Genomic DNA, 27,327 nt, shown 5'->3' with positions numbered 1-27,327 from the left:
CCAGAGTTACTCAAAGACAACAGACTGTAAGTTAATTGCTGAATGTACAGACCATATGAAGGATGGTTAGTGAATTTTCTCTCTCTCTCTCTCTCTCTCTCTCTATATATATAATCCGTTTTTGAGTGATTTCCATTAAGAAATACACCAAAGAAATGCGACACAAAACCATGTTTATTTGGGTTAAGTGTGTTGCTGGCATCTGATAACGGAAAAGTTGTTCATAATTTGGAAGTGTAAGGACGCAAAGCTGTTCACTTATGAAAGACTTTTCTGTCCCAATTCCTGTGATAATATAGTTTTTGTTTGTTTTTTTGTTGGGGGCCTGTGGTGCTAATCCTGTTTCTGGTTTCGTTCTCACTATTCTGTTACTGCCACTCTTCATACTGGGGCTAGGGCTTTAAAGCTGGCAAAGTATTCCAGTCTGAGTCTCTCTCTCTCTCTCTCTCTCTCTCCCCTCTCCCTCTCTACCTGTGCCCTGTCCAACGAAGTCGCAGACCCGTGCTCCCAGGAGTCGGAGGACTCAGAACCGGGAGATCTGGGACGAGAGCGGTGGACAGCTGGTAAGACACCTGAGGGAGGTTTGGAGAACTTAGGTCGGGACTTGCCGGACGACGGTTTGCTTTGACTGAGACAGGACAAAAAAAAGGAAAGAATACAAATCAGATATTAAAAAAACACAAACACACGTACGTGCGCACACGCATACACACACACATACACACACACACGCGCGCGCGCAAAATCACTTGCTGGTACAATGTCTTTTATTCCAACTTCAACAAACATTATCACATACAGACTTTTTCGATTTCGTTGTCTTGTCACTGCCATGGTCGACATCGTGATCAATATCGTAGTCATCCTCTTTGTCATTATCATCACCCCAATGCCTGATCAGAGCGAAGGGTTTGTGCCAATGTCAGGTAATTGCTCTTTCTTTTTTCTTTCTTTTTTTCCCCCCTTCTTTTCCTTATCTCAAACACAAATGCGTAGAATTCACGGATCAGTCAGCAGGTTTTGACACCTCATTGAAACTAAAACTGAATCACCATCATCGTCGTCATCATCGTCATCGTGACGTGTCACATGTCTACTTACGATCCACATAAGCTTACAGTTTGGGCCAACTGCAAAGTGATAGTTGTGTAATCAATGGTTTCTTTGCAATATGAAAATGTTTAATTTCGTCTTTTGCGAACCACTATGACTTTCAAACCACAGACACTAATAATGAGAGGTTAGTGTCTATGTTTCAAACTATGAGGCAAGATTGCACTGGCTCTTAGTGTTGCAGCCTTGGGAGCTAACTGGCCTCTGGGAACCATCCAAACAATGACTGTGTTAAAAACCCTCTTGGCTGAGAGAGTGAGGATGAAACTCTGGCCAGACACTGTCCACTATAACCAAATTCCAGTCCAGATAGTTCGGACAGCAGTTGCCCTCTGTGCTGTTCTGATGCTCATAGTCGGACACGACTGAGTCATCCATCCATCCATCCATACATACATACATGTATGATAGTCGTGTTCGACTATGACCATCAGTACAGCAGAGGAGGTAACTGCTGTCCCAACTATTTGGGCTAGAATTTGGTTATAGTGGAGAGTGTCTTGAACAAGTTACATCCCTACTCTCTCGGCCAACAGGGTTTTAGGACAGTCGGCATTGGGAACGGTTCCTATAGGCTGACTAGCCCCCAAGGCTGCAGCGCTAGAAGCCAGTGCAAGTTTGCCTCCTAGTTTGAGAGTCATGGTCCTTCACAAAAGACTAACCTGTAAATGATTTCCCATTGCAATGGAGAAACCACTGATATTACAGCTCTCACTTTGCTGTTGGCCCAACTGTAAACTTACGTCAATCTGTGATGTAAGCTGAGCGTTGTGCCATCCATCCATCCTTTCATCCATCCACCCTTCCTTCCTTCCATCCATCCAACCATACTTACGATCGAGACACGGAAGAGCCGGCCCGGTCCAGCATGGACAACTGACCCCTGGACTTGAGGTGTGTCAAAAGGAAGTCTCGGGGCTTCTTCCTCGCCGGCTCCGAAAGGGGGCGACACAGCGAGGGGAGGGCGGTGGTGAGGGTAGGGGCCGGGGGAGGGGCAGGGAGCTTGATGGCTGGGGGGCCGTGCACCCGTCTCATGCCCACCCTGGGTGTGGTCAGCTCCAGCGTCTCCTCTGTCCGGGACTCTTGCTGCCACAGCTGTCGGGTGGGGGGTGGGGTGGGTGGGGGAGGGAGGGAGCAGGAAGAGAGACTGGTATAGTTGTGGTGAATGTTTTGTGATGTGTGTGTGTGTGTGTGTGTGTGTGTGTGTGTGTGTGTGTGTGTGTGTGTGTGTGTGTGTGTGCATCTTTCAATGAAGGCTCATATTGTAAAGACTACCACCACCTCCAAGAACACCACCACCACAACCAAAAAACAACATCGCCACCAACCACCACCACCACAACATTACCAACCACCACCAACAACAACACCACCACCATGACCACCACCACCGGACCTGACCAGCACAACTCACATCCTCCACGCTGATCTCGCGATCATCCATGTTGGGGTGGCAGGACTTGGGGCGGAGGGGGAGGAGGGTCATGGTGGGGGGGTAGGGGTGGACCTCTCTGGGTGGCATCAGGTTCAGCCTCTGCTCCTGGTACTGCCGGTACTTGGCCGGGTTGGTCCTCAGCAGCTGTTTCAGCAGGAACCGGGGGGCCCTTGCAAGGGGAGAAAAACACACAGCACAGTTTCAGTTTCAGCGTGGGGGGGCTTACATGAGAAAAACACAATACACTTTCAGCTTCAGCAGAAACCGGGGAGGGGGGTGGGCTTGCAAGGGGAGAAAAACACAGCACAGTTTCAGTTTCAGTTTCAGCAAGAACCGGGGGACCCTTACAAGTGATAAAAACACAGCACAGTCAGACAGAAAAAAAACAACCGAACAACAAAAAACAACAACGATGAACTGACAACTGACACTGCACAATGGTAAAAAAAAAAATCCATTTGCAGAGACCGAGGCTGACCCACAACCAACAGACCAGGAGGAATCTGGTGAACAGTTGTACTGTGCGGAGTCCCACTGACACTGACTCCACAGTGTCACAGAGAGCTGAGGGAGAAGAAGACGACGAAAATGTAACACAATACAGTACAACATGACATGATCGGATACAATACGACACGACACGACACGATACGACAATACAATACAATAAATTGCAATACATTACAACAGAATTACAATGCAGAACGAAACGATATGACACAATACAATACAATATGATACGACACGATGCCATATCATACGATTCCATACGATACAATACATTACAAATCAGACCAGTAATTACCTGTGCATCCAAAGGCTTGTCATTCACAGATCACACTCTCTCAGCCCGCAATCGACTCCGACACACGCACACACACACGATATATAATATGAGCGATGGTGAAGGGACAGAGATATGAGCTTGGGAAAAAGCCAAGCCAACTGACCAGTACAGGACGAGGGGTTCTGCAATGCGTGGCTGCACGTCCAGCAGGTGAGACACAGTCCACTGGCTGGGCTCGCTGAGCTCCAGCGAGGCCTTGAACTCGGCGGGGATCTCACTGGGGGAGCCCTGCTTGTGGTACTTCTCTCTCAGGTTGTTCAGGTACCTAGCCCGTCACAGACACAGACACAGACACACACAGACACACACACCATGTGTTGACGTCACAGCCCTTCGTGTCTTTGTGAAAAAAAACCCAAAACAACTGAATAAATAAGTGAATGAATGGATGGATGGATGGATACAGTAGATGGATGGATGGGTGGGTGGTGGGTTGATAGATAGACAGATAGATGAATACATACATAGCTGGCTGGCTGGTTGGCTGAAGGGATGAATGAATTAACTGATAATAAACAAACAAATAAATAAATGAATGAATGAATAAATAAAATGATTAAAAAGCACCACAGTTTTTGTTGTGTTCACTATATCTCTTTCACTGTGTGTGTGTGTGTGTGTGTGTGAGAGAGAGAGAGAGAGAGAGAGAGAGAGAGAGGCAGCCTATTGTGAAAATGACCCCGTAAAGCGCTAAAAGCTTGGTCTCCGATCGAGGACAGGCGCTATTCAAGCATCTAAATCATTCATCATTTATTCATCATTCATTACTTTGTAAAAGGAATAAATAACCGAATAACTGAATTAATAAATGAATAAAAAGTAAATAGAGAAATAAACAAATAAATGAGTAACCGAACAGATAAATGAATAAATAAAAAAGCACCAGTTTTTTGTTGTTGTTGTGCTCTCTCTCTCCCTCTCTCTCTCTCTCTCACACACACACACACACACACACACACACATATATATATATAGCCATACAGACAGATTAGGAGTGATCGTCATGTAGAAATCGCACAGTGCCTTTGTAAAATGAATAAATGATACAAAAATGTATAAATAAGAAAATAAATAAATAAATAATTAAATATAATGATAAAAAACACCACACTTTTTGCTGTGCTGTGTGTGTGTGTGTGTGTGTGTGTGTGTGTGTGTGTGTGTGTGTGTGTCATAGGACACGAATGATGAGCGATTAATGGCAACTTTCTGTCGGCTCTTTCTATGCTGGCAGCCTGTTGTGTAAATTCTAATTCGAACACAGGCACAACATAAATACCAATACCAATCAATCAAAAACACCAGTTTCAATTCCATGTTGACTAATAACATTGTTCGCATTGTGGTCTCCAGATATTCAGCTTAATTCGTCATTTCCAGGTTGCTTTTGAAAAAAATTAAGAAATTAAAAAAAAGAAGTAATATGATCTTAAAGCGGAAGAAAAAGTGCAAGGGAGAAAACCCTTGGTTGTTGGTGGATGATTGATATTTCTGACCAGGGATTGCTTCCCTTAATACTTTCGTATTCATCACCTACACAAACCGTGTTCGCACATGCTTATTTGAACAGATGTTTATTTTATTTTCTAATCATGTCCTAATGTCTACTCAGTTGTTTTTTCTCTATCAGTCACTTTGATGTACCATTTCTTTTAATCTATCTGATATCTTTTCAATTTTCCTGTAGAAAGGGTGGCAGGCTCTTCAGACCTGCCAGCCCACTCGGTTCAATGCGTAGACCTGGCGTCTGATCCCCCCACCCCCCTCCAGTTTGCACCCAACACAAGGTAGTTGCATGAACACACACACACACACACACACACACACACACACACACACACAAACATGAAAATAACCAAGCACAAACACACGCACACACTCTCTTACCACCACCGTCACCAACACAACCAACATCATCACCAAACACCCCAACCACCCTCACCCGTCACCCTCTACCAGCCCCACGCCTGCTCTCCTAGTCTAGTCTAGTCTAATTCTATTCACATTCACAGAGGCTGATCCTAAAACATAGTGTTCTATTCTAGTCTAGTCTAATTCTATTCACATTCACAGAGGCTGATCCTAAAACATAGTGTTCTATTCTATTCTAGTCTAATTCTATTCACATTCAGAGGCTGATCCTAAAACATAGTGTTCTATTCTATTCTAGTCTAGCCTAATTCTATTCACACTCACAGAGGCTGATCCTAAAACATAGTGTTCTATTCTATTCTAGTCTAATTCTATTCACATTCACAGAGGCTGATCCTAAAACATAGTGTTCTATTCTGTTCCATTCTATTCTATCCTATTCACACAGAAGCTGATCCTAAAACATTGTATTCTATTCTATTCTAGTCAAGTCTAGTCTATTCTAGTCTAGTCTAATTCTATCCACACTCACACAGGCTGATCCTAAAACATTGTAGTGTAGTGTAGTGTGGTGCCGTGCAGTGTAGTGTATTCTATTCTATTGGGATTAGGTCTAGTCTATTCTTGTCTAGTCTAATTCTGTCCACACTCACACAAGCTGATCCTAAAACATTGTATAGTGTAGTCTCGTCTAGTCTAGTCTAGTCTTTCCACACTCACAGAGGCTGATCCTCGGGAGGCACCAGAGTCAGCTTGTCCACGTCCATCCACAGCGTCCACAGGTGCTCTCCGGCAGTGCCCCTCAGGAACCGCTTGAACTGCTGGATCCCCTTCCGGGTCTGCAGGTCGTAGCTGCGCGCGCGCCTGTGACGTCGGAAGAACTTGACGTCACGCTCCTCGTAATCATCCTCGCTATCCAGCATCGAGTCCACGTCGCTCTCGCCTGCGTCGTCGTCGTTGTTGTCGTTGCCGCCGGCTTTCGTCCTGTGGTTGGTCTTGCTGCTACCGCCGTCGTTGTTTTTGCTGTGCGGTGGTGGTGGGGCGTCGGCGTTGACGGGGGAGTGTACAGACGGGTTGATCACAGCGACGAGGTTGTCCAGCATGTCCGTGGAGATGTGTGAGTAGCTGGAATAACAGGGTGATTTTGTGTGTGGGTTAGGTGTGTGTGTGTGTGTGTGTGTGTGTGTGTCTGTGGGCGTCTTTGTGTATATGTGCGTATGTTGAATGAATGTGACAGTATGTGTGTGGGATGGGTGAAGGAAGAGTTGATGAAATTGGTAGTGATGGCACCCGTAGGACTGCTTTAACATGCGTACATACATGTGATTGCATGCATGCATGATCATCCGAGTACATACGTCGAACAAGTTTTTGTGTATCCCAATATACCTCTTGCGCGCGCGCGCGCACACACACACACACACACACACACACACAAACACACAAAACAAACAAACAAACAAACAAACACATACAGAGAGAGAGACACCCACACACACACTAAAACGCAACGCACGCGCGCGCGCATTTAACCCCCTCTCCATCCACCCACCCCACACCCCCCCAACACCACCCACCCCTACAACCCCACCCTACCTCCACAAGCCACCACCCCCACTTCCCCCCCCCCCTCCCCTCCCCACAAAACGTACGACTGATCAGGGAAGACGCGAGCGAGGCGGGGGTCCTTGTCCAGCGCGGACTGTTCGATCCTGGCCACGTCCGCCATGGCTCTTTTCATCACCGCCCCCACGATCACGGCGCTCAGGTCGTCCACACTGCGCACCACTACGCTCTGCCTGCTGGCCGTGCTCCTCTTCTCATCCTCCTCCTCGTCGTCGTCTCCCTCCTCCTCCTCTTCCTTTTTGGAACTATGGCTGTCAGCCTCTGTGTCTTCGTTGGACATCTCGCTGCTGTCGCCCATCCCCGATTCGTTGTCCGCGCTTTCTATCTGTTAGGAGGAGGAGGAATTTTGTTTAATGTCCCGTCACACATCTCGGTGATTGAAGACATTTGGTTAAAGTATTTATGAATACATTTGAGTATCATCGGTTAGAAGAGGTGTGAGATGTGAATGAATGGAGGGTTGGGGGAAACTGGGCAAATGAGGGTGAAATGAGGGTGAAAATTGAAAAAAAAAAAAAAATACAATTACAGGAAATTACTTAAAGGACTTCGTAAAAGAGAAGTCGTTAAACTGACACTGCTAGTTACAAAAGCGAATGGGTACCTTCCTCCCCAACAATTATTATCTATGTTCCCCCCTCCCCCAACAATTATTATCTATGTTCCCCCCTCCCCCAACAATTATTATCTATGTTCCCCCCTCCCCCCAACAATTTTCATTCATTCAGGCTGAATGTTTCCAGAATCTGATTTGACTGATACGTTGGGAATACCGCTCTGAATATTCAAACCAAAGGTTTACAGATTCTAATTTATACAATGGGAAGTGAAAGTTCAGACCAATTTAAAAAAAAAAAGTTCACAGTATCTAATCTAATTTTAGAGAAAACGGAATGCCACTCTTAACTTCCAGGCAAAACGTTTACAGAATCAAGAAAGATTTGTCAATTGGGAAGTGAAAAAAAATAATACCGCTCTTAACTTTCAAATTGTTTACAGAATGTAATGTAACCCATGTATTGGAACGTGAAAATGGAATACCGCATTGAATATTCAGATAAAAGGTTTACAGAATCTAACTGTACAATGGGGAGTGAAAACAGAATATCGCTCAAGCTATGAATATTGACCATTCAACACCGAATGAATCGATTAATTTGTTTGTTTTTTTGTTTGTTAGATGAAATCTCGGTTGGTCAGTTTGTCGTTCATACGAAAACGAAATAAAATGTTGTTGTTAATGTTGTTGCTGTTGTTCTGCATATATGCGCTAGCGCACATACGTGTCATCTGCACCATTGACCTAATAGATCATAGGAAAGAGGACAGTAATGAAACCAAAACACAATGATCGTAAAAAAGGGGGAAGTTTTCAGCGAATTTTGATGAAGGGGGATGGATTATTGTGCTTTCCTGCAAAACAGAACGTTAAAACAGTAAGTGGACAAGTTTGAGCTTCAAGGAGGCGCCAAAACATTGTAGGTATTTGGTCCAAAGCTCAGCTCTTAGTGCTGCAGTCTTGGGGGCTCGTCGGCCTTTGGGAACCATCCCATCGCCGACTGGGCAAGACACTCTCCGCTGTAACAAAATCCTAGCCCTCATAGTCGGGACAGCAGTTGACTCCTCTGGTGTTCCGAAGGTCTTAGTCGGACACGACGAACTATGCAACCTTACCAGTTGAAAAAAAACCAACAACAAAAACCACAGCAAATAAAAAATACATATACCCCCCCCCCCCCCCCGCACCCCCACCCCTTCACACACAAACCCACCTTAGGAGGACAGGCGTACACCACGCTGGACGCCAGAGGGTCGCCCTCAGAAGGAGGAGGGGCGGTGACGCACACGGGGTCGCTGGGGCGGGGGGTGATCGGCTTCAGACCCCCCACCTCGGAGGGGTACAGGCGCTGGGCGGTGACGTCACCCGGGGTCATGACGTCATGCTGGCCGAAGAAGGGGCTGGAGAAGACGGAGCTCTTCTGGGGGCTGGCCATGCCGCTCACCCCACTGTCCGGCCGTCGTCTGGACGATCTGCAGCGGTATGACACGGTGCTATAGCGTAAGATACCACAAGATAACTATCATCTCCGTTATCGTCTCATCAAGAGAAACTGCCTCTGATGCGGCATAAACAAAAGCAGAACAACAACAGCAACAACAACAAGATAAATGACGACATCAACGACGACAACAACAACCAACAAGTACCTGCTGCTAGCGACAGAGCACCTGTCGGTGGCGGAAGTACAACAACATCAATAACAACTACACCATCACCAATATCATCAACAGGAACAACGACATCAACTACCAACAAGCACTTGATGCTAAGCGGCAGAGCGCCTGGAAGTGGAGGCAGCACGACAACAACATCAACAAAATCAACATCAATAACAACATCAACAGCAACTACATCATCAAAAATATCATCAACAAGAACAACAAGCTCCACAACGACATCAACAACCAACAAGCACATGTTGCACGTGGTTGAGCGCCTGGAGGTGAAAGCTGTACAAAGAAGATCAACAATAACGTCATCATCATCAACATCATAATCGGCAACAACATCAACAGCAACAATATCATCATCAACAACAACATTAACAGCGACAATATCATCATCAACAACAACATTAACAGCGACAATATCATCATCAGCAACAACATCAACAGCAACAATATCATCATTAACAACAACATTAACAAAAACAACAATACCAACAACACACATTAACAGCGACAATATCATCATCAGCAACAACATTAACAGCAACAATATCATCAATAACAACATTAACAGCAACAATATCATCATCAACAACAACATTAACAGCGACAATATCAACAACATTAACAGCAACAATATCATCAACAACATCAACAGCGACAATATCATCAGCAACAACATTAACAGCAACAATAACACCAACAACATTAACAGCGACAATATCATCAACAGCAACATTATCATCAACAGCAACATTAACAGCGACAATATCCTCAACAACAACATTAACAGCGACAATATCCTCAACAACAACATTAACAGCAACAACATTAACAGCGACAATATCATCATCGGGAACAACATTAACAGCAACAACAACAACATTAACAGCTACAACAACAACATTAACAGCAACAACATTAACAGCAACAATATCATCATCGGGAACAACATTAACAGCAACAACAACAACATTAACAGCTACAACAACACAACAACAACCAACAAGCACCTGTTGCTGGCAGCAGACCGCCGTGAAGTGGCTGACACGACGGGTCTCGAGGCACTGACGGGGCGGGACAGGGAGATGTAGGTGGGCTGGGTGAGGTGGGCCTGCTTGGCCTGCGTGAACCACGAGTCCGTGGAGGTGGTGGGGGCCTGGCCCATGCACACGAACATCTGCTTCATGTACACGTCCTTCATGTCCACCTTGACCTGCCCGGAGGTTCAAAGGTGAAGGTTAAAGGTACCACAGCCATTTTTTACGGTCATCGGGGGACCCGGTGAATTCATTTTAAGTGTGTCTAAGGCTCGGTATAGTGTGGTGGAGGAGGTGGTGGTGGTTGGGGGTGGAGGGTTGGGTGGGGTGAGGGGTTTAATCCTCACTTTCCGCTGTGTTAACCTTCCCCAACCGAAGTCAGGTACTCATTCACACCTGAGGCACTAGTTAGGCAAGGTTCTCGCGAGACACACCAGGAAGGTGCGTTTCTTTTTCTCCCCCCCCCCCTCCCTTTTTTCCCCACCTCGCGGCAAGAGTGGCGAGGTTCTCGCAAGTCAAGGCAAGGCAAGGCAAGGTAGCTTTCAGAGCAACTCTGCAGCGAGGTAAGAATGAAATCTACTTCCGGCCTTGCATTCGTTTCGCTGCGCGTGTACTCCTCGCCCTCCTTTTCCTGTTAATAGACTGCGTTTTGACAATTTACCCAGAAATGAAAGAATCTGTGATAAATGTTCCACAAATGACATTGCTGATGAGTTTCACTCTTTGTTTGTGTGCCCATTTTTGGAAAGCATCAGACAAAAATGTTTATCTAGGTGCTCTAGAATCCGCCCAAACTCCATTAAATTCCACCAATTATTTTCTGAAAAAAACAAAAGAATACTGTTAAAACTTAAATTCCTGGTTTCTGCTATATGTAGCTCTTTTTTTTTTCTTTTTTTTTATTAATGTTTTATCTATTAGTACGATTTTTTAAATTGATTTTTTGTTGTTTTTGTTTGTTTGTACTATGAGTGAAATAGTACTTGTCAATGTGTATATTAATGACTGAACGAATGAGTCTACTTCTTGTTTTTGACATCACTCTTTTTGTATTTATTGGATATGTGTAAAGGTGAACGTATGTAATATTTCATTGCCCCAGGGGGCACACGAAATACACTCCTTGCCTTGCCTTGCCACAAGCACACTGGTTGAATGAGGAAAATCGCAGTACAGCGCCTTCCCCAAGGGCACAACACACCACAGTAAGTAAGAGGCAGACCAAAAAGAACCTTGGTAAAAGTCGACTTACATCAGATAAAAGAAGCAACGTATCGACACAACACCAAGCCTCGAACCCTGATCACTGGTGAACACTGGATCAGAAATCCACGACACAACCGAATCTCTGCCACAGCGCCTGTCAGTGTACATAGCAGTACAACACGACACCTAAGTACATGACACAACCGACTGCCACAGCACCTGTCAGTGTACACAGCGGTACAACACGACACCTTTGTCCACAGCAACTTCCGAATTTCTGCCACAGCACCTGTCAGTGTACATAGCAGTACAACACGACACCTAAGTACATGGCACAACCGACTCTGCCACAGCGCCTGTCAGTGTACACAGCGGTACAACACGACACCTAAGTCCACGGCAACAACCCACTCTGCAACATCGCCTGTCAGTGTGCACAGCGGTACAACACACCTAAATCCACGGCACAACCGAATCTCTGCCACAGCGCCTGATTATTTCAATATTGTATGTGTACATTATACATTGAATACCTACAATGAAAAAAACCCACACCAACATATATATATATTCCTTTCTTCTTTTTTTTTTACTTTAAGATTTTTTATTCATTTTTTCTTTAGTTTAACATTTAATACATACATACATAATATTTGTAATACATACATAACAAAAATATTTGTAATTATTAATATTATTATTTGTTATTATGCATTATTTAAACTATAAGTCAGGAAAACAACAACACAACATTCTTTTTATACAAATAAAAAAAAACAGAAATAAAAAAGTCATATGCACTGCATAGATAAATATATCATATTAATAATGTATGCATACTATATATTGTTTGACACACACACACGCGCACACACACATACACACACACACACACAGCGCACACACAGCGCACACACACACACACCTCCTCCTGTTTCTTCCGGGACTTTCTGGGCCTGGGAGTGAAGTCGACCTTGGTGAGGACAAAGCACCCCTTGCTGTCCATCAGACGGACCTGGGACAGCACGTTGCCCAGGCGGTACTCGAAATAGCAGTCGCTCTGCAGGAAGGTCGGAAGACGCTCGGCCTTCACCCAGTGGATGCCCTGCTCCTTGTTCAGTGTCTGGGGAAGAATTTGCACTTTCACTTTCACTTTCAGTTTGTTTCTCACGGCGACGAGCGCAGTAGACGAGTAGTGGTTAAAGAGTTGGGCTTTCAATCTGATGATCCCGGGTTAGAATCTCGGTAACGGCGCCTGGTGGGTAAAGAGTGGAGATTTTTCCGATCTCCCAGGTCTATGTGCACATCTGCCTGTGCCTGAACCCCCTTCGTGTGTATACGCAAGATCAAATACGCACGTTAAAGATCCTCTGATCCATGTCAGCGTTCGGTTATGGAAACAAGAAAATACCCAGCATGCACAACCCCGAAAACGGAGTATGGCTGCCTACATGGCGGGGTAAAAACGGTCATACACGTAAAAGCTCACCCGTGTACATACGAGTGAACGTGGATGCGGCAGCCAATGAACGAAGAAGATAAAGAAGTTTCTCAAGGAGGCCTCGCTGCATTCGGACAAATCCTTATGCGCTTCATCACATCTGCTGGACAGATGCCTGCTGCTGCAAGAACTACGACTACCGTTGCTACTACTAATGCTGCTGCTATTGTTGCTTCTGCTCTTGCTGCTGCTTCTACTGCAATCATTACTTCTTTTTTTTTCACCACTGCAAACAATGTGCTATTATTTCGACTAATAATTAAACAGTTTCAATATATCATGAAAATAATATCACATCATCAATTAGAAACATACGATTAATCTTCTGACGTGAACTGCGCGGTTTTCAAAGGTGCCTACTACTATTCCAACTATATGAACAAGATTGAAATTAACTGCTTAAATAATGCATAATTAGATTTGCTTTAAAGAAACATATTCTTTAACCATGTATTAGGTAAAAGACCTACAAGTCGTTTTATCTTTTTATTACAACTCCCCTTCAACACTGGTCTTGGCGTTGCAAAAACATCATCCACACACACCTCATACACGCATACACACACACACACACACACACACACACACACACGCACCGTGACGCAGAAGGACGTGTCAATCTCCATCCTGTCCGGCAGCTCTGGAGGGACGATGGGCACGAGGGGGATGTCGATGAAGGCGTGCCTCTTGGCCACCCGGTAGATGCCGGGTGTGCGGCGCTGGGAGCGCACGGCGGCCTTGATCTGGGTGGCCAGGGCCCGCCGCTCCTCGCTGACCACCTCGAACCCCCCGCTCTCCGGGTTGAAGCATAGCGGCTCCGGGAAACTCTGAACCAACACGGAAAGTATGTATGATAATCAGCCGTGTTCCACTATGGCCATCAGAACAGCAGGAAGGTAATTGCTGTCCATGATAATCAGTCGTGTTCCACAACAGCCATCAGAACAGCAGAGGAGGTAACTGCTGTCCCGACTATCTGGGCTAGAATTTGATTATTGTGGAGAGTGTCTTGTCCAAGTTACATCACCACTCTCTCGGCCAAGTGAGTTTTAGGACAGTCGGTGTTGGGATGGTTCCCAAAGGCCAACTAGCCCCAAGGGTGCAGTACCAAGAGCCAAGGTAAATTTTGCCTCCCAGTTTGAGAGTCATAGTACTTCACAAAAGACTAAGCTGTAAATGATTTCCCATTGCACAGGGAAAAAACATTCAAAATACAGCTCTCACTTTGCTGTTGACCAAACTGTATATTATGTTAATCTTATATATAATAATAGTGTATATCAGACACTGACATCACCTTACAGCTGGGTCAACAGCAAAGTTCAGAGCTGTGTGATCAACAGTTTCTCCCCTGCAATGGGAACTCATTTACAACGTAGACTTTTGCGAAGGACGATAAATCTCAAACTAGGAGGCAAGACTGCACTGCCTCTTGGTGCTGCAACAACATGGGCTAGTTGGCCTTTGGGGACCATCCCAACGCTGACTGTCCTAAAGACCCTCGTAGCCGAGAGAGTGAGGATGTAACTTGGGCAAGAAAGACACTCTCCACTAATCAAAATTGTAACCCGATCGTCGGGAGAGCAGCTGCCTCATCTGCTGTTCTAAATGTCGTAGTCGAACACGACTATCATACATACATACTTTGTTTGTCGATGAGGACTGCAGGACAGTCATCGGATGGTTGACTGGTTACGATGTGTCAAAAGATGGTTTATCCATCCGATTCAGGCACAGACTGTCCTGAAAAGCCCTGTACAAAACAGGGGCTTTGGCGTCCTGCCAGATGCTCTGCACTTGCCGAGTTCCCTTCTATGCTGGACCTCATCTGTTCTCTTGGACTCTGAGTTCTGACAGTATATGTGGTAATGTTCTCAAACCGCAGTGAGGAGATGGCGAATGGCCCTACAGTTGAGAACACTGCTAAACTTTTTGTTGGTGTTGCTGGGTCACTTGCAATAAGAAATGATAGTTCACTGCCATTGCTCAGACATTTGAGTCCAAAGGATACGAAACTGCAGACATATCAGGCATAATTTATCTAAAAAAAATGGCCCTAATGGCTGTCTTTGAAGGGTTTACACCGTCTTCAATCCTTATTTGTTACCTGCACTTATTTTTCTTCCATTTACTGATCGAATATTTTGATGCATAAACACATACATACATATGGTGTTGTACAGAAAGACAAATAATTCTTCCATTTACATATTGTTCGAATAAAATATTCATACATACATACATACATATATACATACACATGGAATTATATTGGATGACAAATGATTTGGAGCTATGTATGCCGTGAATAGAACTGAACAAAATTATAACCAGAAGAATAAGAACAGAATATAGAATACATAGTATTTCCAATGACAGACACTCCTTCGTGGTGCAAAACACATAAACAAAGCAAGAAAAGGCAAATTCGACGTAAACCGGCTTGCCTTCAGATAAACGCAACGTCATTTTTTTCCCTTCATATTTGTATTTGTATTTGTATTTCTTTTTATCACAACAGATTTCTCTGTGTGAAATTCGGGCTGCTCTCCCCAGGGAGAGCGCGTCGCTACACTACAGCGCCACCCATTTTTTTTTTTTTTCCCTGCATGCAGTTTTATTTGTTTTTCCTATCGATGTGGATTTTTCTACAGAATTTTGCCAGGAACAACCCTTTTGTTGCCGTGGGTTCTTTTACGTGCGCTAAGTGCATGCTGCACACGGGACCTCGGTTTATCGTCTCATCCGAATGACTAGCGTCCAGACCACCACTCAAGGTCTAGTGGAGGGGGAGAAAATATCGGCGGCTGAACCGTGATTCGAACCAGCGCGCTCAGATTCTCTCGCTTCCTAGGCGGACGCGTTACCTCTAGGCCATCACTCCACATACTGACGTAGGCATGCAACACACACACACACACACACATTAAAAAAAAAAAACACCTGTGATTTTTGCAAACGCACCCGTGTGTTATAAAGACTTAATGGGCAATTTTCTTTCTCCTCAGACAGAGGCCACGATAGCTCACTATAGGCCTATCTATTATGCGTTCGTGACGTCAACAGACCTCAAAGATTTGTTTAGTTTTCATTCGGTCAACAATCAGGCCAACTGGTTCGCTATGTTCAATAATGTAAACTGGTACTTCTATCGATAACACTTCTGGTTTATGAGGCGTGTAATTCGTCTTCATTTTAAGAACATTTGGGGTTATACACCGTTTTAAAAAGAATTTATTTGTAGCGGCATGTTTTCCTCCCTATGCACACTGTCTGAGAGACGTGACAAAATGAATGTGGTGTTATGCATGGCTGATATAAGCTTTTAGAAATATAACCTCACAGAGAGAGAGAAAAAGAGAGAGAGGGAGAGAGACAGACAAAAAGAGAGAGAGGGAGAGAGAGACAGACAGACAGACAGACTACTTATCTCTCCAAGACAATATATTTCAGACTGGCAGTTTCACACACTGGTCGTTATCTCTCAAAAGAAGATATTTCAGACCGACTGAGTTTCACACATCAGACATTATCTCTCTAAAGACCAGATATTTCAGACAGGCAGTGCTTCACATTCATTATCTCTCCAAAGACGAGAGATTTTAGACTGATGGAGCTTCACACATTATTCATTATCTCTGCCAAGACAAAGATATTTCAGACTGGCAGAGTTTCACACACTAGTCATTATCTCCCCAAAGACAAGAGATTTCAGACTGGCCTAGTTCACATATCAGTCATTATCTCTCCAAGACAAGATGGCAGAAATTCACACACTATTCATTATGTCACCAAAGACAAGATATCTCACACAGAGAGAGAGAATCACTTCACTCTATTTACATCTTATCTTAGTTTTGCTGAAATTCGTGTATGATCACGTTTAAACTTCCACCTATGATGGCATTGGTCACATACTTAGTGTGTACATGTATCAGAACAGGACTTTGTGCAAGATCTTCTTCTCGTCCTGTTCATCTGTAACTGTGTTGTATTGTGACATGTTCCAGTCAAAATACTGATTAAACCAAGACATTTCACCAAGAGTTTCACACACTATTCGTTATCTCTCCAAGACAAGAGATTTCACACTGGCAAAGTTTCACGCACAAGTCATTATCTTTCTAAAGACAAGAAATTTCAGACTGTCAGAGTTTTTTCACAACCTCCAGGTAATAGAGAGGAGCGGCCTGCCCAGCATCGAAAGCCTGCTGATCCAGTACCAGCTACGCTGGACAGGAAACGTTGTCTGCATGACAGACAACAGGATCCCGAAGATGCTACTGTATGGCCAGCTGAAGGAAGGCCACAGCGAACCTGGAAGACCCTGCAAGCGCTTCAAGGACACCTTGAGGACAAATCTCAAAGCCTGTGACACAGACATCGCTTCCTGGGAAACTCATGCCCTTGACCGCTCTCGCTGGAGGGTGCTGTGCTCTAGTGGCATAAAGACGTTTGAAAACAAGAGAATGCTGGCCATTAAGAAGAAGCGTGAGCGAAGGAAGCAGGGCTCAACTTCTGGAAATGTTTTCCCTTGCAACACCTGTGGGAAGTGTTGCGCATCCAGAATCGGCCTCTTCTCCTATATAAAGACACACACCGACAAATAAGCCTGTCTGCCAACTCATCCGTCGGACCGACGGGAGACTCCATCATTCGATATTTCTCCAAAGACAAGAGATTTCAGACTGACAGAGTTTTTTTCACACACTATTCGTTATCTCTCTAAGACAAAAGATTTCAGAATGGCAGAGTTCCACACACTAGTCATTATCCCTCCAAAGACAAGAGATTTCAGAATGGCAGAGTTCCACACACCAGTCATTATCTCTCCAAAGACAACAGATTTCAGAATGGCAGAGTTCCACACACCAGTCATTATCCCTCCAAAGACAAGAGATATCTGACGGTGCTTCACTTACTGTTCCTTATCTCTCCAAGACAAGAGATTTACAGGCCGTAAGGACCATCAACTTGTCACTCACTCTCATCCCGTGTGGATCAAGACAAACACAAGCAGATTTTCTCCCTCGCTACAGTGTCACACGTTTAGACGCAATGTCCCGATATGTTAAGTCCTGCAGACTTCAGTTAAAATCTGTCTGTAATGTGTTTGTGGTGTGAAGGAATCTGGTGGGTCAGCCTCTGTTTTTCATGGTTAACGTTTTTGAGTGCAATCATATCAATCATTTCGGCGCATGCGGACACACACACACACACACACACACACACACACATATATATATATATATATATATATATATATATATATATATATATATATATATATCTGTGTGTGTGTGTGTGTATGTGTATGTGTGTGTGTGTGTGTGTGTGTGTGTGTGTGTGTGTGACCAGTTTCCAACAATATTGGCGCTGACTGCTACACTACACTGCCTTTTTATGGGCGTTCGATCGAATGTCAGATATTTTTCATTCCACGAGGAAGAGAGTGAGAGAGGGGGTGGAGTGAGGGGAAAGACTGACAGAGCACAAAGTAACGACACGTGTTTCAGCACACAACCAAACAGGGACTGAGGGTGGGGAATCAACAGAAATAAACCTGAGGCTTACAACAATCCCTACTTCTCGCCCCCGACTCTCAAACATGCATGCCCCCTTCCCCAAACAGTTCCAAACAAGAATCCACTCTAGAACTACAGATTTAGAAGCCAGCCCTCCCCTCCCCCCTCCCCCCACCACGCCCCCCACCCTCTCTCTCTCTCTCTCTCTCTCTCTCTCCGACCGATCAAAGCAGTGAGAAATCGGTTAAAAGCCCGCTTGTCGTCTGTTTGCTAAATCAGATCTGAAAATTTGTTATCTGTTGTTTGGTTTTGCTGTTGTTGTTGGTAGTGGTGGTCGTGGTGTTCTTTTGTTAATGTTGTGATACCTTGTTTGTTTTTCGCCTGCAATCATGCCAATCATTTAAGAATATATTTGAAGCAGTTTCTTCAATTCTCTTCGGTTTTCTTGGGGGGCTGGGGGGGCGGGGTCTCTATCCCTGCCTCTCCACCACCCCCTTCCTCCCCTGGCAACCTTCCTCTCTCTGAGAGAAAGAAAGAGCTATAACTTTGCAAACAGAACTAAAAAAAATCCAGTATTTCAGGTTTGGGGGGCGGGGGGGGGGCGGGGGGGGCGGCGGACCTTTCTTCCTTTCTCTTTCTTTTTTTTTCCCCTTCCCCACCCTCACGAGAATTTCGGCTCGGGAGATTTCTGTTTAAACCTTCTCCTAATGTGTTTGCCATGTCCGGTTATCTGACGGGCCGGTATCTATTCACCCAGGCCTGGTTGTCCTGCCAAGCCGTGAGTTGGGCCCAGTCTGCGAAGGAAGCCATTGTAACTGTTGACGAGGCTTTGAGGGATTCATGGCCCTGTGTGGTTTGTCTCCTGTGTTTGGCGCGAGTGAAGAAGGGCGTAGCGCTGCGTCTTGGTTGCTGTATGTATGTATGTATACTGAGTGAGTAAACTAACACTGTGGGGATACATACTGATTTTGTTTCTTTCCACGTCTGTGTGTGTGTGTGTGTGTGTGTGTGTGTGTGTGAGAGAGAGAGAGAGAGAGAGAGGGAGAGAGAAGTGAGAGCACCCAACCCAACTTTCTGTTCTTTTACCATGGCGTCTATCTCTCTGTATGTGTTGGGAAGGGGGGCGAGTGTGCGAGCGTGCGTTCGTGCGTGCTTGCGCGCGCGCGCGTGTGTGTGTGTGTGTAACAGACAAACAGACAGACAGAGAGAGACAAGAGATTCATTATGATGTATGCAGAAGATGCTGGTTTTATGAAAAAATCAAAACTGAATTAAGAGGGGTTTTTTCCCTTCTTTCTTTCTTTTCTCTCTCTCTCTCTTTCCCCAGACGTTTATATCTCAAGTCCTTATTAACTTTCGTTGCGGCAATCACAAGGTACGATCTGAAATTGGACGTTCTATACCATGAGATGATTGGAAATGAATCTTATCTCATCATGGAGTGTCCTCGTTACAATGATTTCAGACACAGATTGATTCCCAAACGATTTCTTCAGCCTAGGCCAGGTTACATGTTTTTGTAGACTGATGTCTTCAAACTGGAGAGAAAAAACTTTGCTTTCAATTTCAAAATTTATAAAGATAGCAAATGTGAAAGTATAACTCTACAATCAAAATATCATGTCTGTCTTCATAGATAGAACTTTTTCCAAAAACGATTTTTTCTTTTTTACCTCAGGTCATTTCATTAACAATGACACTCAAAACAAAGAGACACAACAGACATAGAAGACCAGTCTGAGTGTTTAACATGTTCAAGATTTTTTATATTGTTTTGGTGTGTTTTGAACATGTGTATGTATTTTGAGAATTTTATTTTGCATTCGCAGCTCTAAGTGTTGTGAATGCAGTCATCTGATAGTTGTTTTCTATGTATGTTTTGTTCTTTTGTTTGTAATCCTCCATGCCCCAAAAGGGGTGAAAGGAAAATCAAATTTTGAAACCATGTACGTGTTTCAGGCATTCCAAAGAAACAACTCATGACCACAGCGCCAAACATTCTCTTTTGATATACTTATAACTTTCAGAAAAGTGTTTATATTATGTTCACAAAGGCTGTTTTCCACTATACTCCTATCCCCCCCCCCTTACCCTTCCCCCACCCCCCACACGCTCCATCCCACACTCCCATTTCAGCATCACACGTCAACCAGTTGACACACCACACTCATATCACTAATTTTTAAAAAATGATCCACAAGAAGAACATATCACGAGTAAGGTGTTCTACTAATCTGCGTTCCTCAGTGAAAACGCAAGTTTTGGTATGTTTAGGTATTCTAAGGTCGATAACCCATCCCTGGTGATAAGGCCGACATAACCATCCCAGGTAAGTTGTGCGGTGTGGAGGGTATGGGGGGAAGATGATATGTCTCAAACTACACTGACACCGATGACATTGTGAAGACAGGCAGCAAGGAAGCCTGTTTTAGGACTCACCCCCTCAACAACAACAAAAATAAAAAAATTAAATAAATAAATAACAATAAAAAATAAAATAAAGTAAAAATAACAACAGCAACAACAACAAAAATAAAATAATAATAATAATAATAAATAAATAATCCGAAAGAGCGCCAATCAACAGGTCTTTGAACTCAACTCCTACAATGCCAGTTATTCATTTGGGATAGATAAAGGCAAGGTTCGACCCCCCGACCTTCTGAAGACCAACTCGTTGCTCAGCCAACTGCTCTAGCGCTTTGAAACAGTGCCAGATCTGGCCCGTTTTCGATTCAGCCTTGCTACACCAGAGACGTTGTTATCATATTTTGTATGCAACTCTTGGACGTGGGTCTGGGCAGACAGACATGTAAATGAACTTATTCTTATGCTGGGCCACCTGACTGCACCACTTCTGTCGGGTGATCTGTATGTACCGGGCGTGCTGTCCCGAACGGAGCTGCAGGCTTTGCCGCAACGAAAAACAGTAAATTTTCATTGATACTGAGTTATCGAGTGAATGGCTGGAGTATAGATCAATATTCACCTTTGCATCTCATAACTGTCTTCTGGTCAGGCACAGCTTACCTATACAGGACTTTAACATGGCGTGTGCCGGAAATCAGATGTCGAAGTGACACTATCGAGTTCGATGGCCGTTTAAAATTGACTGTCTCATTTCTTTATTTTTCTTTATTTTCTTTTTTTCTCCTGTGCACTGACCGAGATGGTGCTGTGTTGAGCATCGTCTGGGGCGTTGTGAGTCGATCCCCTAAATTCTCAAATGATCATTTCTGCGTGTGTGTTTTGTTGTTGTTTTGTTTGTTTTTTGGTGTGTTTTTTTTCGGCGACAACCAGCTCATATAACCAAAGATGCTTGAGCTCTGAGCTAATCAAGCTCATCATGGGGAAAGCATTGGACCACCCAGTCAAATATCAATTTTACTGACGCGTCTTCGATAGTGTCTGGAAAAGTTCTTGAACACCCGCTGAACTAGATAATTCACAGCTAAGTTTGAGGGACACAGTGAACACGCCAGGATATGGTATGAAATATGCTTGGTACAGACCTGTCATGTTACCTCACAGCAATCAAAGAAAAAAGATATCTTTTGTAGAAACATCGTTATTATCTTTATCGTTTATCATAAAATAAATTGGGGATGGGGGGGAGAAGATCAGGAGGAAATAGTTCTCTTCACAGAGGTGAAGGAGGACGAAGCCGAAGAAAAACAAATAAACTTTTTTGTGTGTTGTTGTTGTTGTTTGTTTGTTTTGTTGTTTTTCCATATCGTGTGCTGCAGACTTCACAACTGTTTGCAGACTGACAGTCAGCCCTGAAATGGCCCTGTTTCGGTCGGCTGGGTTGTCAACAACAGGGTCCTGTTTGTCATTGCCTGTAAAACTGAACTTCAGAGTTTTGCTATAGTCCAGCAGGTTTTTCCGGTTCATTCCTCTATGTGTTCCGTTCATTTCTGTCAGACACTGAAAACCCACCAGCTGCCGGTCATGCTGGAACTGACGTGTAGACGTGTGTGCACATTATATTTTGGCTATATGCATAAACTGGTGATAATGAGCCCCGTCAGAGTAAGAATTCCTTCCCTTTCCCCTCTCTGTCTCTCTGTCGCTGTCTGTCTTTGTCTGTCTCTGTCTCTCTCTGGAACAATTTTTTCATAATGGATGAGAACAAAGATGATACTAATGCTGCTAAGGAGAACGGTTTTCAGTCTACGTGAGTGGACTATGTACTCGACATTTCCAGTCATGATGATAATATCACATCCGGATGCTATCTGGGCCCGAGAGACACAGTACCCTGTAGTAATGATTAGGAGATTTAAGCAACATTGTCAAGGATGAACCCATGAATTGGACAAGACCCTCAACTGTGTGATCCCAGTCTCCCCAGTTAAGCTCACAGCACAATCTACGCTTAGGACAGTGCCAGACACTGGCCTAAAATCCACCTACGATGTATTCATCTGATGGGGTTTAAACACAGGACCCTCGCAGTCCGAGACACTATCTGGATTACACCAGACCTTTTGTCTTTATTGGCTTTGTCTTTGTTCCCCATTGTCTCAAGCCTGTAGGGTTGCCAACTGGCGTTGTAAGGGGAGATGAAAAAGTCTTATTGTTCGTCTCCTGACAGAAAGGTGGTCAGCTTTTGGTAAGCTGTTGCTTTCTGGTTTGATTTTGGTTTAGATTTCCTTAATATCACAACCGAGGAATCTCAGTAGCTACGCAAATATACAATCAACATGGTGACCAAGTATATTCAGGGTAACAGGAAAATGACAACAAATAAACACAGGAAAAGGGTGGGTGAGCGACTGACAGACAGACACATGAACATGCTGAGAAAAGAGATTGAAAGACAAAGAAAAAGAGAGAGAGAGAGACAGGCAAAATCCAAACGGACAGACAAATAAACAAACTCTGTGACAGACGCAAATTATACACACAGTGACACACACACACACACAACACACACACACTATACAACACACAGTACACAACACACACATTACACAACACAAACAACACGCCCCCTCCAACACACACACACACACAAACTACACAACACACACACACACACAAACTACACAACACACACACACACACACACACACACACACACGCACGCACGCACGCACACACACGCACACACACACACACTATACAACACACAGTACACAACACACACAACACCCCCCCTCCAACACACACACACAAACTACACACAACACACACACACACGCACACACACAAACTACACACAACACACACACACACACGTACACACACAAACTACACACAACACACACACACGCACACACACAAACTACACACAACACACACACACACACACGCACACACACACACACACACACAAACTACACACACACACACACACACACACACACACACACACACACAAACTACACACACACACACAGCCCACTAAGCACTGACCGGCAGAGCGAGGTAGTAGTTGAAGTACTCCACAAACAAGTCGTCCGTGGCTAAGAAATCCTCCTGCAACAGGGATCAAAACAAGTGCTCGAATCAACCCTCACTTCCATAGCTTTTCTTATCAATTAACATCTGCCTACAAAACCCAGGCGTAACATCAACCCTCACTTCCATAGCTTTTCTTATCAATTAACACCTGCCTACAAAACCCAGGCGTAACATCAACCCTCACTTCCATAGCTTTTCTTATCAATTAACATCTGCCTACAAAACCCAGGCGTAACATCAACCCTCACTTCCATAGCTTTTCTTATCAATTAACATCTGCCTACAAAACCCAGACGTAACATCAACCCTCACTTCCATAGCTTTTCTTATCAATTAACATCTGCCTACAAAACCCAGACGTAACATCAACCCTCACTTCCATAGGTTTACTTATCAATTAACACCTGCCTACAAAACCCAGACGTAACATCAACCCTCACTTCCATAGGTTTATTTATCAATTAACACCTGCCTACAAAACCCAGACGTAACATCGCATCCATCATACATTACGCAAGCTCCAACGTCCATGCCAAGAAAACATACAGTAATGATATGAACTGGACAAAAAATATCATCATTCAAGAAGTCATGTAAAGACACCATTTTCTTAAAGACAACGATAATAACAACAAAGAAAATGGTATTTCCAGTACCTACATGCAACTGGGAAGAAAAAAATACATAATACATAAAATGAAATAAAATAAAAATAAGATAAGAATAAATATATATATATATATATATACATGTGTGTGTGTGTGTGTGTGTGTGTGTGTGTGTGTGTGTGTGTGTGTGTGTGTGTGTGTGTGTGTGTGTGTGTGTGTGTGTGTGTGTGTGTGTGTGTGTGTGACTTAAAACCGTGGACACTCGCTTCAAAATCGGGCGCATCACCATTCGGCCACCACACCACTTAGTGGTAGTGAAAGGTGCAGCAGTTGCCGCAGCAGAAGTAGTACCATCACTGTCAGCAGCGGCAGCAGAAGTAGTAGTAGCAGCAATAGTGGTAGTAGTAGTAGTAGCTGTACCGGCAGCAAAAACAGCTTTGTAGTAGTTGTGGCAACAGTAGCACCAGCAACAGTAACAATGGTGACAGTAGTAGTAAAAGTAGCTGTAGCAGCAGCAGCAGTGACAGAGTAGTAACAACTGTTGTTGCTGTAGCTTACAAGTGATAATTATTGTGATAAAGATAATGATGGTAATCATAATAATGATGATAATGATAATAGTAAAATCAACAACAACAATAATGTAGAGTGATGGCCTAGAGGTAACGTGTCCGCCTAGGAAGCGAGAGAATCTGAGCGCGCTGGTTCGAATCACGGCTCAGCCGCCGATATTTTCTCCCCCTCCACTAGACTTTGAGTGGTGGTCTTGACGCTAGTCATTCGGACGAGACGATAAACCGAGGTCCCGTGTGCAGCATGCACTTAGCGCACGTAAAAGGACCCACGGCAACAAAAGGGTTGTTCCTGGCAAAACTCTGTAGAAAAATCCATTTCGATAGGAAAAACAAATAAAACTGCACGCAGGAAATTTTTTTTTTTAAAGGGGTGGCGCTGTAGTGTAGCGACGCGCTCTCCCTGGGAAGAGCAGCCCGAATTTCACACAGAGAAATCTGTTGTGATAAAATGAAATACAAATACAAATAAAAAGAGGAAGAAGAATGCTGCTGATGATGATGATACATTTGTGGAGGGGATGGGGCCAGCGGGAGTGAGGTGTGGGGCGCGAACTTAGAATATTTATAAGCTCGTGACTGGTGTGTTTTGTCGAAGCAAAAAGTACTTTATACGTTCCCTCTCCTCTCTCACCCTCCTTTTTCAGCTTTTTCACTGTCTCTCTTTACTTGTGTTACAGACTTAGCGTGAATATGCGCGTGTGCACACACGTGTGTGGGTACTTTTGCGTGCATACGTGCGTGCATGCGTGTGTGTGGAGTGTGTGTGCGTGCGCACACGTGTGTGAGAGAGAGAGAGGGGGGGGGGAAGAGAGAGGATGAGACAGAAGAAGAGGCAGACGGATAGACAAACGGAGAGACAAAGAGTTAAAGGAGATTTTACGTCCGTTTTGACAAAACTGACGGAAACATAGGAATGAAAGTGCACACACACGTGCGCGCATACAATACAAACAATACTTTGCATACAACACAATACAACACGATACAATGCATACCAAAAATCACTTTACAACACAACACGATAAAATGCATACAACACAGCACTTTACAACACAACACAACACAACAACACAACACAAACACACCCACCAAAGTTTTCGCTTTCTCCGTGAACACGGCTTGTCTGGCGCCTTCCATGGCGGAACCATACAGACAGCCACCCCCTCTCTCACCACAGACAACCTACAGCCGACCACTGACAACAAGTCCTTGTCCTTCGCTCACTCACTCACTCAGTCAGGCAGAAACCATGTTCATCATAGTCCTGCGGCGCAAGTGGACCGTGTCCTTTTGTCGTTTACGAGAAAACAATGTTTAAAAAATACCTTCGACAAATGAACATGGCTGCCACCAATAATCCGGTTTCAGTTTCACAGAGATATCAAAACGTGTGGATTTATCTATATATGCTACATCGCATCTGGTTGGAAAAAAAAAAGAGTATATATAATGAAAAATATTTCTAAAAATCAGATGCCTGAACTACGTATAAACCCATAGCACGCTGGTATGGCCTGGAGAGTAGTCTACCTATACCAACTAGCTTTGTATAAAGCATTAACATCAATAGAAATAAAAAGAATAATGATAATATGGTAAAAGTAAAGCACGAAAATATAATAAAAAGTGAGATACGTGGAATGCTAATGACCGAAATAAAAATAAGAGCAAATAATGTGTCCACGTCAAAAAGAAAACGTGTTGGTTGTTTTTCTGTTAATTTTTTATCATCAATTTTTCAACCGTTCTCGACTCTTCTTCTGCACACGAAATCCAAAACCAGTCAATACACATAACCATAATCAACGCACACAATCAACGAAGGAAGAAGTTAAATCGCCGAGAGTCTAACCCCTCACCGACAGACAACACCAGTAGTAGTAGTGGCACATAGTGTCCAGGTGAAACGTGTTTCGAAACACACCTCAGGACACACACGCAGCCAGAATGTTTCGAAAACTATGATTCCCACTGAACAGAAACCTTCCTGAACTGTTTTCCCACCTTAACCAAAACGGCACAACTTCGGTTCGTGAAGGATTCACACTGTTGCTACGACCCTCCCCCCCTCCCCATGTCAACATGGGGTGGCCGGACAGAAGAGAAAAAAAAGAAGTATAAAAACCCATTGTAAGTACTACATACATATACCGCCACCACGTTCGGAGTGTCTGCCCACTCGCCCCCCCCACCCCCCTGCCCTCCCACTCTCCCTCCTTCCTAGCCGTTGAGTCAACACAGAACGATTTTCTTTTTCTCTCTCTCTCTCCCTCTCCTACAT

The 27,327-nt window shown here is 44.1% G+C and overlaps 1 protein-coding gene across 8 annotated transcripts in view; it reads right to left on the bottom strand.

The window, feature by feature from the left end:
* Positions 1-27,327, bottom strand: part of LOC143280583 (regulator of G-protein signaling 22-like) — a 132,128-nt gene that overhangs the window by 69,835 nt on the left and 34,966 nt on the right. For 7 of the 8 annotated variants that reach the window (XM_076585290.1, XM_076585291.1, XM_076585286.1 and 4 more), the window contains exons 4-14: positions 23,816-23,878; positions 13,466-13,696; positions 12,294-12,491; positions 10,136-10,338; positions 8,666-8,924; positions 6,920-7,218; positions 5,988-6,392; positions 3,499-3,660; positions 2,528-2,717; positions 1,949-2,208; positions 472-628 (exon numbers count right to left, since the gene is read on the bottom strand). In XM_076585290.1, the coding sequence (XP_076441405.1) occupies positions 472-628; positions 1,949-2,208; positions 2,528-2,717; positions 3,499-3,660; positions 5,988-6,392; positions 6,920-7,218; positions 8,666-8,924; positions 10,136-10,338; positions 12,294-12,491; positions 13,466-13,696; positions 23,816-23,878 (2,427 nt within the window). Of the gene's footprint in view, positions 1-471; positions 629-1,948; positions 2,209-2,527; positions 2,718-3,498; positions 3,661-5,987; positions 6,393-6,919; positions 7,219-8,665; positions 8,925-10,135; positions 10,339-12,293; positions 12,492-13,465; positions 13,697-23,815; positions 23,879-26,135; positions 26,383-27,327 lie in introns of those variants that run through there. The other variant, XM_076585289.1, reaches the window with a different exon arrangement.

This window comes from Babylonia areolata, chromosome 3 (genome assembly GCF_041734735.1).
Source record: "Babylonia areolata isolate BAREFJ2019XMU chromosome 3, ASM4173473v1, whole genome shotgun sequence".
NCBI lineage: Eukaryota > Metazoa > Mollusca > Gastropoda > Neogastropoda > Buccinidae > Babylonia > Babylonia areolata.
This window is presented reverse-complemented; position numbering and strand designations above follow the sequence as displayed.